This window comes from Ricinus communis, chromosome 9, assembly GCF_019578655.1.
Source record: "Ricinus communis isolate WT05 ecotype wild-type chromosome 9, ASM1957865v1, whole genome shotgun sequence".
Lineage (NCBI taxonomy): Eukaryota > Viridiplantae > Streptophyta > Magnoliopsida > Malpighiales > Euphorbiaceae > Ricinus > Ricinus communis.
This window is the reverse complement of record NC_063264.1, coordinates 6053534-6069038: the sequence shown is the minus strand read 5'-3', so window position 1 is coordinate 6069038 and position 15505 is coordinate 6053534. Positions and strand designations below refer to the sequence as shown.

Below are 15505 nucleotides of genomic sequence, written 5' to 3'. Positions count from 1 at the left end.
AAATTATCTTTTCTTTTATAAAAAAACATGTGATGTGTGAAGAAGTTATTAATTTAATAATAAAAAATGTTAAAGTTGAATTAATTAATAAAAATTGGCATAATAAAAGAATTTATTACTAATCCGTGAGCTTTAATCCAATCCATCCTGTCATTTTCAATTTGATTCCGCTTACTGAGCTCTATCTCATGCGTAGCTCGCTCCGGTAATCCCGTAGGACCCGGGGACCCGGGAAAGCTTGAAAAAAATGGGACATATAAAAAATTTATTAATTTAATAGAATAAATACTTCATATAAAAAAATTACAATTATACATATATACGTGGAATTTGATTAAACGTGTCAAATGGAAATTTGTTATAGTCCATAAAATATCAACATCCATTCTTTTCAATGGATGTGATAGGTAATTAAAATCCGAAATAAATCTTTCCATGTCACCAAGTTTAGTTGATGCGGCTCATCAAAAGTGGAACTAATTAATTTCTGATGTTTAGTGATCATTTAATTTTTTAAAAGAAGTTAAAAAATTAAAAATTTTGGTAATTTTTTTTATAGTAGTTTCAAGTTTAAAGTACCATTTATACAAATAAGAATTCTCTTTGTTATAAAATGTTTTCTTTATATAGATAGATATATGATCTATGGGACAATTATTTAGAAATACATTTTGTGTAACAGCCTGTTCTACATGATAGAAAAGGATCTCATGATCCTGAACCGATTTTACCTGAGATCGTAAATTCTAAATTTATCTATGAAGAGCAGATCTAATTATATTAGTGTTCTGTGTAATACTAATTAATAAAAAAAATAGATACGCAATCTAAATTCCAAAGAAAAATAATAAATTACTTGTAAAATAATCAACTTAAAGTTGTGTTAATTGGTTATAGAACGGTTCACCAAGTAGCAAAAATAAACACCCCCCATTCAAATTATTTACATGTACACACAATTTTGGGACTCAGTTGGAGAAGTATGCTAATTGGAGTCCAAATAAATCTTTGGACGTAAACTAGGTATAGGGGGGTGGTGATCTCCATATGTGGACCATAAAAGGGAAAGCAAGAGAAAAAAATAAAGAGTTTGATATATATACCAATCTCGGTGTATTGGGGTTTGTAAGGGCTCTTGTCTTTAGAGGTAGAGTTTGAAACTCTCTTTCATTTTTTGTAAAGTTAATTTTTCATGTATAAGTATGAAATTCACAATAACCCATTTAAAAATCTTTCGACACTAACAACTAATTTATATTAATCTTATCTTTTAGCAATGGGAGATTGGTGGTGATCATGTCATCCACTTGAGTTTTCTCAGCTGACCCAATTCAAGGTTATGATTTTGTCAAAGTCTTTATTGTAAACTCCAAAGAGTCCATTTCTAAATTGTGAAATAAAATCCATTCATATATTTAATTAATCGTACCTATCTTAATTTGAATAATGATTAATGTTTCAATTCTTATATATATATATATATATATATATAAATTGAATATAATACAATTAATATTGGAGAAAGTGTTAGAAATTATTATCTTAATATAATAATTGCATGTATAGATATTTATTTATGCATATTCTGCATAAATACTTGTATTATCCATTATTGAAATAAGATCGATTTCCTAGTAAGAAAAAAAGTAAAATTATAATTGATGTAATAGCCACGTACGAAGACCAAAATTGCAAGAAAAAGAAGAGAATCAACATATTTAATAAAATAAAATAAATATCAATAAACTCAATTAAAGAAAGGAGATTTAATAATATATATTTTTGTATTTAAATTTATCAACATCATGCTACGCCTATCAACACTCATGATTAGTTGATTTATTGATAAGAAAACAAGTAGGGTTTATCAAGTCAACCAAACCCTAATTAAAATCTAAGATGTCAATTTTTAAGATTAGTATTCAAAATTATCCTGATTTTCTATTAAGAAAAAACTGATTTGATTAATTTTACTAATTCAATTAGCTGCACTTGCACCTTACTTACCATATCTTGTTTACTTCATAGTAAAAAGGACTGAATTATAAGTTATTATCTAAAACAACAATAAAAAAATAAAAAAAAATGACTAAAGCAACCGGTAAAGCTTATATTATATATTTACTTTTATTAGAGGTTTAATTATTAAAACTAATCGGTCCAAATTATGTATAGATATTTAAAAGTATTTTAGAGCTTTAATGATATATTTCTATATGTAAAATGGTAAAAATATGTATTTTTAACTCACTTAAGCTTAGTTGTCTATTTTCAGAAATATTAGCAAAAAGAGGAAAATATGGAGCTAAAAGAAACTTAATGAGATATGTTTGTGTCAAGGCCCAAGATAAAAACGCATGGACTGCTAATTATAATATCCAAAGGTTATTTTAGTCATTCTGTATAATTATTAGGATTTATATTAAGAGTTATTTATGGAATAGTATTTGGTGGAGATTAAGATACTTAAAGTCTTATCTATTATATAGACTTATATTAGTTACTATGATTTTTAATCAAAACAAAAGTAAAAATAAAGGTTCAATGAAACAAATAAAATTGCATTTATTTACCTATATTTAAACCACCCTATAAGTGGGATGGTCAATATGCATTGGATATAGGCACTTGAATTTAGAACATAGTTGGCGAATTAAAATCATTAGATTTTTGTGTTAATTATTGTTGCACGAATTTAGCCCATGGGAGGTCAAAAATTGTTTTTTTTTTTATTTAAGTAAAAAGGGTTAAACATCGAAAAATATATAAATGAAATTCATGATAAAATATAAGGATTGAAATAGAAATAAATATTTTTTTAAAGAGTATCTTGGTGCTTATTTGAGAATTATCTAAAAGATTATGAATGAAAATGTAAATTTCAAAAAAATTGAGGAGGATATGGCCCTACACAGTATTATAGATATTTAAAATCTTTCTCTATTGTATATTAAAATTTGAAACCTATTTTGCAAATGGGATTATTTGTACATAATATATTTTATATATTCACGTACGCCCCTCTAAATACAAAGCTATTGCTCTCTATTACAATAATTTAATTATTATATATAATGTCAATTTTTTTATTTTAAAAAATGATACTCTAATACGCTATTTATTCTTTATAAATAGAAAATTAATTTGGTTATTTACATAAAGAGAGCCAAACTTCACTCTCTATTTTATATTTAATAAATGTACTATAAATTTATATGCACTTGATTAATTGATACTTGTAATTTTTATTATCTAGTAAAAATTAAAAGAAAAATAAAAAGAAATTAAAATCACTAATACTTAAAGAAATAAAAATTAAATATAAAGAATGCATTTAACTCAAATAAAATATTTTATTTTTCATATTTAAAATTTTTTAAAATATTTTTACTAAAAATAGTTATGATTTTTTAAAACAAAAGGCATCTTTAGAAATGCTCTTTTATCTTCTTTGTATTTTGTTGCTTGCGATATGTATGCTGTTAGTTTACCATCCATCAATGGTGATAGGAGTTCTATTACCACTCATATAGTGATAGACTATTTATTTTATGTAGTTTACATTTGTCGAAACTTTAATAAATATATAAAAAATCTTAAAATATTTTTATCATGTTTGATATGCGAATTTTGTTGATAAGTAGACATTTTCATGAGATTAGGTACCAACCAATTTTTTTTTTTATTTTAGACCCGTCCGAGTCCAAACTCGAGAAAATTTGATTATTTATTTAGACGGGCATGAAAATGTTATTTCTTTGAGGTTCGTCCAGTGAGCCCAACTCGACCCGATCCGAAAACTAAAAATTCTTATATTTTTATATCATGGATCGAATTTGATCAAAATTTTAAGTTTTTATAACCATATTAGTTAAATTTAGACTTAAAGTTAAAAAATTTCAAACTCGATCAAACCCGACAGGTGCATTGACAAGTTAGAAGATTGACAAGGGCATATTCCAAAAACTGCGAGCCTCTTTATTGTCTATGCATGGTTGTCTCATACCACTTTACTCCTACAAAATCTTCTATGCAAGTTGGAGTTGGTCCATATAACACGTTTATGAATATAAAAAAAGAAGAAGCTTGCAAGTTGAAAACTAAGGTTCCTAGTTTGTAGTTTGTGGTTGGGTAGGGGGGAGAAAGTTAGCCTCACATTAATGCATTTCTAATACAATTTATTAGGAATTCATATACAATCGATTGTATTATATAGTTTATTAATTTGAAGAAATTGAATGTCAAATCATTTTCCTTTTTCTGTTGTTGGTCTTTTACTTCATAGAAGCTATATATAGATTTCCATAAAGGTCAATATTAGATTTCATATGATCACATATGGTTCGATTTTCAGAAATTCCATCAACTATTTTATTTATTGGAATTAATTTCATTTTTTTGTGATAGAAATCGGGATTTAAATTTTAGGGTCAGCCTATATATATAATATTATTTTGATAAAAAAATGTGTTATTTGTAATAAAATTAAAAATTAATTTAATAGTCTGCACCATAGTTACTATTTGATCAAACAGTTAAATTAATTTGAAAAAGAAAAGAAAATTATACTAAATAAATAGTTTGTTAATGTATAAATCAAAGCAAATATTGTGACTGAAAAACCAAACTCATAAAACCAGTTAATTAAATTGGTGGGTTTATTTATTTATTTATTCAATTAAATGTACAGATGTTTTGTTTTTTAAGAAAAAGTTAAATAAATCCAAGCTGGCCCGTCCTTCTTTTTCAATATACAGGTGGCAGAGGAGAACCGGGTCGGGTTGCGTACATAAGTGGCAATCCCATTTCAAAGTTTAAAAAGTAAAACTGAAAGGTCTGACTTAGTTTTTATTATTTATTTAAGCTTAACCTCAATTAAAAATAATAATATTTAATAATAATAATAATTAAATTAAACCCTACACCACCGACCACAGAACAGCACACTTCAGAAAAACAATGGGGCAGGACAGAACCAACTCAAAAAGTGTACTTCCAATTCCTTGCAAATCATACTTTTTCTACACCAACGGATTGTTTTCTTTCTTTGGCAACCAAGATTTGGCACAAAGGCATCACAATCTATAATATTATTTATAATATATATATATACACAGCGGCGGACTGACCACTAAAACTATCCGATCGATAGATTAATAAATTTTTTCAAAAAAAATATGTAGAAAATAAACTGATATATCAATGACATTAGTGAAAAAAATTAATAAAAAGTTTGATGGGGTGAATTAACAAAATTAAAATATTTAAGGGCAAAAGTTGTTAGTAAAAAAAAGGTTTGGGGTCCCCATGTGTGCCCCACCAAAATATATGGTTGGATTTGAAATACAATTTTCATTCTTCAAACTTTATGTGGGGGCTCGAGTTTGAAGAATATTTGAATTGCAGAGTGCTATTATTATAAAATGTCCAAATTACAATAATTAGGTTAGACTTAATTAGTCCGAATTGAGTGTAATTCTTGGTTGGTGGGATCAAAATCTTGCACGCCTCTCTTATGCATAAATCGTTTATACATGAAAAAATAGTTTAGGAAAAATAAAATGTATATTGAATTTATAAAATTATTATTTTTTATAATATTAATTTATTTTTTTAATATATGTATAATTTATATTTGTCTCAAGTGGCAAAAGCGCTTGCGTTTGAGAGTGAGAAGTCTCGAGCTCGAGTCATCTCCTCCGCATTAAATGAGTTTTTACTGTTGTGGCAACTTTATTTTATGTAGGCCATGATTTGTTAGCTCTCCAATAAATATAAATAAAAACTCACATTTGTAATTCAAATAAAGTTATTGAGATTTTTATATTAAATAAAAAATAAAAAATAAAAAACAAAAACTAATTCTGATTAATTATGTTGATCGGTGGAAATGTGAATGTCTTTTTCAATTCATGAAAATTCTAATAAGTCAACAAATTATATAATAGAGTTAGTTTTTATTTTTTATATTCATCATTTAAGTGAAGATCTAGTCATTTGTTCACACTCGTTATAAATAGAAAACTTACATTATGTTTGGTTGAAATTTATAGAATTTATAAAATTTATTTACAAATCTAAAGTTTATGTGTTGTGATAAAAATTAAAATTAATTTAAGATTTTACATAATTAAATTTATAAAAATAACTATAAACAAATTAAATTCTAACAAAATAGATAAAATTTTAAATGAATTTCGATTTTATTATATTATTATTATTATTATTATTATTATTATTATTATTATTATTTGTGTCTTTTCCTAAAAAAACTCAACCAATTACAATATAAGTGTGAAATAGAAAATTGAAATTTAAAACTTATTAGTTATAAACACTCTCATGACTTAAATTAGAGAACTCCGTGTGTAATATATATATATAATATTATTAACCAAATGCATGCATTTGGCCGCTCTTTGTTACAAATGCTACCAAAATTCTTGACATCTTTTCGTCAGAAACAAGAAAACGGAAGTGATAAAAATATATTTTAATTTTTCTTCGAGACACAAATTATAAAAGCAATTAAAACACAACAAAAAGCTGCGAGATTTTGAAATTAAATAAGAAAGATCCAAAACAAGAAAAAGAACACAAAATTAAAGACAGGCATGCATACATCACAGCATGCCTTTGTAACACTCTGTTTTTTCTCATTCTTATTGAAGGTGTGGAACTTGTTTATGTCTTTGATTGATTCTTTAACCACTATTTCTATATATATATTTCAAATTATATTCATTCTCAAATTTATCCTCATACATGAATTAATACCCGCTATTTAAATTTAGATTGGAACAAAATTTTAGAGAAAGCTAAAGCTGAACAAATAACTTATATATTGAACCTTGGTATAAAAGATTGTTGACTCTTTAAAATAAAAAATTTAATATATATATATATATATATATATAAAGATTGCATGCAGTAAGAAGGAAAAAGATGCTTGCATAAATATATTTGCTATACTCAAATACCAATCAACATCAATTATCGGGCAAAACTTACCCCAGCTTTTCTACTTCACAGAGATTCCTACAATCTACAAAGCAAGAGTTACAATTACCCGAAACCAACAAGTTGGCTTACTAACTATAATTAGGACTAAAAACGCCAGTGTTATATTTCGACATCTCAGTGTAATTATATGTTTTTCCTTTCTCAGTGCAGTTCCTGGGCAGCTGGCAGAGAGAATAAAGAAAAAAAAAAAAAGAATAGCAATAGATTGGGGTAATAGGCAAAAAGGGAAGGGCTCCGCTCCACATATAGTCCCATCACAACATAGAACAAAGGTTCCTTTGTTCCAGCTCTGCTATCATTCTATCCATAGAAATCCTACCAAGAAACATTAAAAGAGAGAAAAAAAGAAAAAGAAGAGCAGCAAACTTCAATTCATAGGTTCGGTTAGAAACAAATTAAAGGAAAAAATATATAAGAGATGTCCAGAAGTTCAGTAGAATTTATTAGGTGCTCCTGTAGCACATAACACTTTTCCTGAAGTCAGAGCTCTAACAGGTAATTATTTGAGTGGACTAATCTAACAAATAATAAAAGAAATACAGGAAAACTAGGAAGTGTCTCTAATGCTTTGCAACATGCACAGAAACCAAGGGCAAGCGACACAACAGTTTAACCAAGGGGATAGTATCATGCACAGGTCTAAAAACAGCATAGCCAAGAAAATTATAGCAGGTCATCCACGGTCATTACCAGTCACAAGGTTCACGCCCTTGAAGCTCAAATTCTTTCTGCATTTCAACCAAAATGTGAAGTGAAGCAGACCAGTTGATCTGCACGGGTCAGAGATTTGAGTTCAACAGACAAAGGGCCACCCTAAGCACCATTACGACCAAAACCCAAAAAAGAATAAACAGAGCCTCAAATAAAACCTAGTCAATCATATTCTCACACGCAGAAACAATACATGGACTGCAGAGGTTGAAAAAAAATAAACATGTAAAATTACTATCATTAGTAGATAATGACTCGGCTGAAATTAATTAGAACAGGGACCATCATCAGTATTCATATACATCTCTCTGGAAGATAATTACAGGTGAATTTTTATCAGCAAAAAGAATTTATCCAGCGATTTAATGAAAAATTACCTGTCAAAACCAAATTGGCGTTTCACCATAAAATTTAGAGAAAGTTGGCCAAACTGTGCTCATACTCAACACTGAATTGTAATGCTATTCATCCCAGCAACATCTGGTTTCACTTGACCTCAAAAGTAGCTTCAATAACCAATACAATACCTTGGGAAGAAGGAAAGGAGGAGAAAAAAAAATAAAGTGGAAAAAAAGAAGAAAAAGACGGGAAAAGGAGTAAGGCACAAGGTTTTATAACATTGTGGCACAAGTTACATAAGTATTGGCAAATGTAACTGACCCAATTTACGATCAACAGTCTCAAATAGTTCCACCACTGAGGAAAATTTTAACGCATAAGCTCGCCAGTTTACTGACGGCATACCTTTATGTACATCAGTAAATTTCAATTGTGCCAAACTGATCCTCGGGAACTCCAACAAGAACACCATGTATGACCTGCATGCATTTGGGAGATGACAGGCCCAGCACACCATCAAAGGTAAATAAAGCCGAGTCTATGATCAGCCTAGTACATACACTAGAGGCTTTACCTCAAACACATATGAAGGGTATAAAGACCGTACATGTCATAACTTAGTTCAAAATGGTTTATTTAGAAAAGGGGGAAGGGGAAGAGAGAGAGCCTTGCTAAGCCTTCATTTAAATCATATACATTAATCATGCTCGTGATCAGAGGACACTTGTACAGCAACTCAACAGCCTATCAACTAATAAACATTCTTCTCAAATATATCAAAGACTTGAACTCTTGTAAAGACTCTAGCTAAATAAATAAACAATGCAAAATTTAGAAAGCAAAAGGCAGGGCAGCTGGAAATGATCTTTAAACAAATATTTTAATCAAAAAGTCCACAACGCAGCAATAGAGTTAATAGTCTAACATACATCCAGCAGAAATAGAAGCTTGCTACATTGAAGAAGACAACAGCACAACACCTCCTGAATATTTAATCCATATCAAGGTCAGAATGCCTCAAACCCTAGTTCCAATCTGTTACAAGTGGACCTGCAAAAGATAAACAAAACAAAGTGCGCATATTTATCAGAAGCCAACTATAGGCAGAAAAATCTGAGCACCAAAGAAACACTAAGAGATCTTCTAAGGGAACCACCCTTAATGTCGCTAAGAACGACATTTTAAAAGTTCTAAGTTCATGCATCTAAACAAATTCCTAATAGGTGAGCTAATCCAGAAAAGTCAGCTTCGAAACAATTGACCAATTCAACATTTGTTCCTCCATCTCATTTCTTCCACGCTGGAGAAGAACTTGGAACTGTATCTGAGTTGAAGCCACACTCCTGGAATTTCAACTGGGGAACTCGTTAGCACATATCACCCTGAACAATCAACTCTGCTTCTCTACTGACATACTTCCAGCTTCTTGCTGGCACCAGTTCAGTAATTTTTATCCACATGGGTCGGACTGTTACATCAATTGTGTTCCTCTAATCCTGTATATGACATAAAGATAAAGTAATAAACAATCAACAAAGATGTCAAAAATTCCAATTTCTTTTTCTTGTTATATGAGATTATATTAAAACACAACTTGAATTATGGACAGTTTTGTTAACAAACCTTCTATATTTTTAAAAAAGAATTTGCCACAACTCAGTTCCTCATTTCTTTGTCATTATCTATTACCATATTTTCCTTCAATTCCTCTGGATCATAGTCATCATATTTTGAAGACTTTTTGTTGCTCCACATATTAGTTGCATCCCCCACAACAGAATCTTGGTCCTCAGTAACATTTTCAGTTTCATGTGATACACAGTTTTCATGCACTAAATTTTCAGCTCTCTTTATATTCTTTATATCACTCGAATGATGCTTGCCTTCTGCAGATCTAGACCTGGAGCGTCTTTTATGTTTTGATTTATTCTCCTCTGAACTTCTTGGAGATCTGCAATGCTTACCTTCAGCAGACATTGACCGTCTTCTGCTGCGACGCTTCGATTTTTCAACTCCAGTTCCATCCATCCTATAACTAGAAAGCTTCTTACTTTCTGGAGATCTTGACCTAGAGTGCCTTCTGTGTTTTGATTTAATGTCATCAGCTACTCGTGGGGATGATCTGCTTCCTCTGTGATGCTTACCGTCAGCAGAGATTGATCTACTCCGCTTCCGATCGCGATGCTTTGACTTTTTATCTCTGCTTTCATTTCCTTTCTCTCTGGAGTGGCGCCTAACTTCAACAGATTTTGACCTGGACCTCTTTCTATCACGATTTTTCAATCTTCCATCCCTAGTTTCATTCACTTTCTCAGTGGAACGCCTTGCTTCCACAGATTTTGACCTTGATCGCCCCCGGTGCTTAGGTTCATTTTCATCTATACTTCTTGAAGATGACTTGCTTACATTATTCTTCTCTTCCACAGATAATGACCTGGATCTCCTCTCTTGTTTCTTGAATTTTTCATCCTGGGCTTCTTTTGCTTTTTCCTTGGAGTCTTCCACAGATTTGGACCTAGAGCGTTTTCTGTATTTCAGTTTGTTATCACTGTCATTTCTTGGAGATGACCTGCTTCCTCTATGATGCCTCGGTGATCTTGAACCGCCATGGGATGATTTTCTCGCTCTACGTGGTGAACTTTCTCGACGACGTTTTGGTGAGCCAGAATCAGCCCTGTAGGACCTTTTCATTCGAGGGCTCACACTTCTACTCCTATTTCTCCTTGAAACAGGGGAACGCCGATCAAATGATCTATCCCCTCTTCTAGTTCTGCCACTATCATCCCTGCTATCTCTAAAAGACCGCCTTTCAATATCATACCTGGAGAGATGGCGAGATCTAAAAGGTGACCTGGATCTATGATCTCGATGGCGGCGAGAAGGAGGTGAATAAGGAGATCTCCGCCTTCGTCGATAACTAACTGGTGATTTCGACTTAGATTTTGACCTGACTCGAGATGCAGAAGGCGACCTACAGAACACAGTAAAATGTAATAGTGATGAAAAGTAACCCAGTGTATGGCCTTCATCTAACAAACTGTTCCTTTCAACATATAATTTTTCAGGGTTCCAATATTGCAATATATTAATGATAAAAGAAATCAACATCACAAGGAAGTATAACCATATCAACAGAGAATAATAAGCCCCTGAGTTGGTCTCTTCACTAATTTAGCAACTTAGCAACCAGTACAAGTCTTAACAACATATCTTACTGCTCTCAAGAAACGATCAAGTGGGTTAAAGAAAGAACTCCATACCAGTATAAAGACTCCACAATAAGACCTCAATTTCCTTTTTTAAATTGCCTTTTAAGAAATCAATACTAACTTTCTGATTAAGAGAAGAAATGACGAAAAAGGGGTTGAGGCAGTTCAGAGAGTTTCGCAGCAAACTTAAATTTTCCCTATGAAACATAAAATCTGCATGCAAAATCTAAACCACACAATATATGCAACAGATTATCATCAATACCTTATACTGAGCAATAAATCTGATAGATTACAGCAATATTGATATAAGACATTATCGTGATACGGAAAACTTTTTCGCAACACCTAATGTTTTAAAATTCAGTAACTCAAAAAAGGAAAGCAATTAACATGGAATACACTAGCAATCTATTTGAGAAGTAATACACATTGTCATTTACCTAGATTTTCTTTCTGTTTCCTTCTCTTCATCAACAAATCCATCAGCTTTTAACTTCTTACTAATTTCTGCAGCTCTAGCTGCTGCCAACTCTGTTGCAGACTTCATTGTTGCAGCTCGGTTAGCTGCCTGTTGTGCTGTCATAGTTTGCTGCATAAGCAAAGCCTGTTGAAACTGCATCTGTTGCATGGCAACAGCTTGCTGCATCATCAATGGCAGAGAAGACGAAGCCACAGAGGAATTCAAAAGTGATTTCTGAGGAAGCGATTTAGCCATCTCAACATTCAATGGTCGACCCCCAACATCCATATTGTTCAATGCTAAAGCAGCAGTTGCTTCTTCAGGTTTTGAGTATTCTATGTAAGCAAAATGCTTTGAGTCAGTAATGCTACACTCAACTACTGAGCCAAAATAGCTAAAGAGTTGTTTCAGCTGGTCCACTGTCAGAAGTGGACTAAGATTGCTAACTTGGAGTGTCTTCTTCAGTGTGTCTTCCTTCCCAGCTTTGTCAGGTGAACCTGACAAAAAGAGACACGATTGTAAGAATCTCAAACAATAAATAAAGACAAGAAAAAATAAACCATAGAAAGAAAAAGATAAATATGCCACATTACAGAAACACAAAAAATGTAAAAGCATAAGGTAGTCTAAGCAAAAGCAACGGAAAACAAAAGAATTGCATACATGACACTGTATTACATGCATAACTAAATGATAATGGTAACAATACCAGATGAATCTTTGGCAGATTGTGCTTGTGCTTGCACCTGAGCAGCATGGGCTTGAAGGGCTTGGGCAGCAACAATGGCCTGAGCAGCAGCCATTGCAGCTGCTGAAGGTGCCATAGGCACCTGACTAAGAGTCCCCATTGAGGTTGTTGCTGCTAATGCTGTCATTAGCAAATTGTGCGGTGGATGGTTCAATTTGCAGTCAGTTTTTGCACACCGGCCATTAAGATACTCTCGACAAACTTCCCCAAGTGATGCCCCAATTCCAGGCAAAACAGCACCACCTGAAGCACCAGAAACAATCCCAGGAATCATTCCCAGTAATCCAGGGAATGCCCCAGAAACAGAACCTGAATAATTTGGCATATTTGGCATGGTCTGGTTAACTAAGTTTGGAAAGGTAGATGCAGGAGCCATACCCAACAGTCCTCCAGTTGAAGTACCTGCATGATGACACTTCATTATTCCATAAAATGTTCCACTAAAGAAAATAAATTTAGCCCAAATACAAGAATAGCAAGTCCAAAACAGTTTATGGAAAAAATAAACAGCATGCAAGCAATGTTACTACATTTTCCTGATTCTAGAACTATCATCAACCATGCACTTAATAGTTCACAAGCTCCAGATGAAAATCTTCCCAGCCTTTTCACTTTTTACTTCCAATAACAAATTTCACATTCTACAGTAACCATCGAACAAGACCAATTAAAAGAAATTTTTTGATATTTCTCATATGACCCAGAAATTATTCAGAATGTTCAAAAGACAATGCAGAATCTACAAAATTCAAAAGCATACAATTAACGGCAAACATTCGAAAGTAGTTCAAAAACTACCAAATATAATGTATGTATATGAAGATAAGACCAGCCTAAAATCTCCCGACAAAAGAATACAAGAATATGACATACCTTCAAGAATACTAACAAGCAGCCACACTAAAGAACATAAGAGAAAAAAACTTCACAAACTACGACATGTATGCATATCAAGAGAACTTCAACCTATAATGAAAAGATGGATAAACAAAGTATAGCAAGTATAAGAATATTCTTTACATGGCGAGAATGCTAAAAATAACAATTACCTGCACTAAAGAATACAGGAAATGGACTACCCATGATAGGCTTCCCATTACATTCAATATTAACCATATAATTCCCTCTTTTAGGTACAACATAAGTCACTGTATAACTCCCATCTCCCATATCCTTCACAATTCCTTCCTGCTCAGTCCCTCCAACACCCACTCCTGGCGATACCTTCACCTTAATTTGCGCACCGCCGTGCATAACCTTCCTCCCATCCGAATCCTTAGTCGCCACCATGAATGTAGACGGAGCGCAAGCAGTTCCGCCGGCAATGCCAGCACCGACCGCCGTGCATTTGGTGGGGTCTACTGGTCCCACAGGCTTATTGGCCAAGTACTCTTCCGATTCTTCTCCTTCTGAATCAGAGTCAGAGGCCTTCTCGGGTTTGTTGGTGGTTAGGGTTTTGAATGTAGCTTCAAAAGCGGCTTTTGCGGCTGCGGCTTTCTCGGCTTCGCTTTTTAATTTGGCTTCCTCGGCTTGCTTCATCCATATCGGCTTAGGAGCGGCAGCGGCGGCTGTGGAGGAGGAGTTGGTGGTGGTGGTGATGGCGTTTCGATCGGTCATTGTGAAGTAAAGACTGATTAGTATATAAACCCTAAAAAACAAGGGTAAGAGCTTGAGGACTTAAATCCTGGTCAGGGCTTTGATTGAATACATAGTGTTAATTTGGACAAGAGAAAACAAACAAAAAACTGTGATGAGATAGAATAATTGAAACCCTAACGAAGAGAATTGAAATTTTGAAATCTTTGTCTGGACAGCAGGAAAAATTGGGGATTTTTTTTCGAAGGGACCGGAACGAGGAAAAGTAGAAGGATAACAAGTTTGGTTATCACCAGAAAACAATGGTGACCTAAGGTCACGACCGCCGATGCTAAGAGAGAAGCGACCTATTTCTATGTGGCGGCGTTGAATTGGTTGGAATATAATCATATAGCAAAGCTGAAAGTTAGCGACGTCGGACAAAGTGTCATTTCGCCCCTTCAACTTGTCCAAAAGGAATATCAAATAAGGAAGAAATGAGCTTTTCGATAAAAGAAATTCTTTAAATAAAATAAATTTAAAAGAAAAACCCTAAACTTAGCCAAATGGGCCATTTAAGTCCTTCATAACGTGTAAACACACATGTAAAAGCAAGTGAGATAAAAAATTAATATTCATTTTTTCCAAAAAGTACCCATAAGTATAATCATAGCCATCCAAAATCTCCCAAAATAAAAACTTACCAATGATAAATGACTCACTTAAAAGTTTTAAAAGCCAATAACAAAAAAAATTGCTACTCTAGTTTACTTACTATCAACCAACATCCATAGCAATAGTAATGGGAAGCTTACGGTTTAAGAATTCATGGTTACTTATTTCTTTTAACAGTCATGAGTAATCATCAATCAAAGTTAATAACGATGACAAGTACCCTTTAATTTATGATTTTTTCTTTTTCTCATGGTGTCTGTCACTTTCACCTTTCCAACATACCTTTTCTAACTGGAGAGGAAGTCGTGGGTTTTATTTTATTTATTTTTGTTGTGAGATCAACTGTAATGGTGATTATTTTAATGTAGAAAAAGAAGATAATACTCCAACATATATTTTTTAATTGGAGAGAAAGTCGTGGGTTTTATTTTACTCACTTTTGTTGTGAGATCAAAGGTGATGATGATTATTTTAATGTAGAAAAAAATGATAGTACTCTAACATATCTTTTCTAATTGGAAAAGAAGTCGTGGGTTTTACTTTACTCGCTTTTGTTACGAGATCAATGGTGATGGTGATTATTTTGATGTAGAAGAAAAAGATAATAAATATGATATGTATTCAGAAAGTGATTTTTCGTAATTTAATTTTCTATGTTAAATAAAGTACCGCAACCTTAGTAAAGTTTAATATAGCTTGACTTAAATTAGATTTTAATGGATTTTAAGTTTAATAATCGAAAAAAAAAAACACATTTAAGTT

General features: G+C 32.2%; 1 protein-coding gene across 8 annotated transcripts; it reads right to left on the bottom strand.

The window, feature by feature from the left end:
* Positions 1-6931: 6931 nt before the first annotated feature.
* Positions 6932-14489, bottom strand: LOC8285029 (serine/arginine-rich splicing factor 4). Of its 8 annotated transcripts, none has more exons than XM_048379553.1 (9): positions 13543-14487; positions 12455-12895; positions 11726-12242; positions 9697-11044; positions 9003-9569; positions 8395-8552; positions 8112-8261; positions 7714-7836; positions 6932-7338 (listed from the first exon to the last, which is right to left on the bottom strand). In XM_048379553.1, exons 1-4 carry the CDS (start codon positions 14108-14110, stop codon positions 9730-9732), a joined length of 2841 nt encoding a protein of 946 aa, XP_048235510.1. In that variant the 5' UTR covers positions 14111-14487; the 3' UTR covers positions 6932-7338; positions 7714-7836; positions 8112-8261; positions 8395-8552; positions 9003-9569; positions 9697-9729. The 8 variants fall into 8 exon arrangements, with proteins under 8 accessions (XP_048235510.1, XP_015574082.1, XP_015574086.1 ...); XM_015718596.3 differs by having other exon boundaries at positions 7714-7793; XM_015718600.3 differs by having other exon boundaries at positions 6932-8261; positions 12455-12736; positions 12872-12895; positions 13543-14489.
* Positions 14490-15505: the final 1016 nt, after the last annotated feature.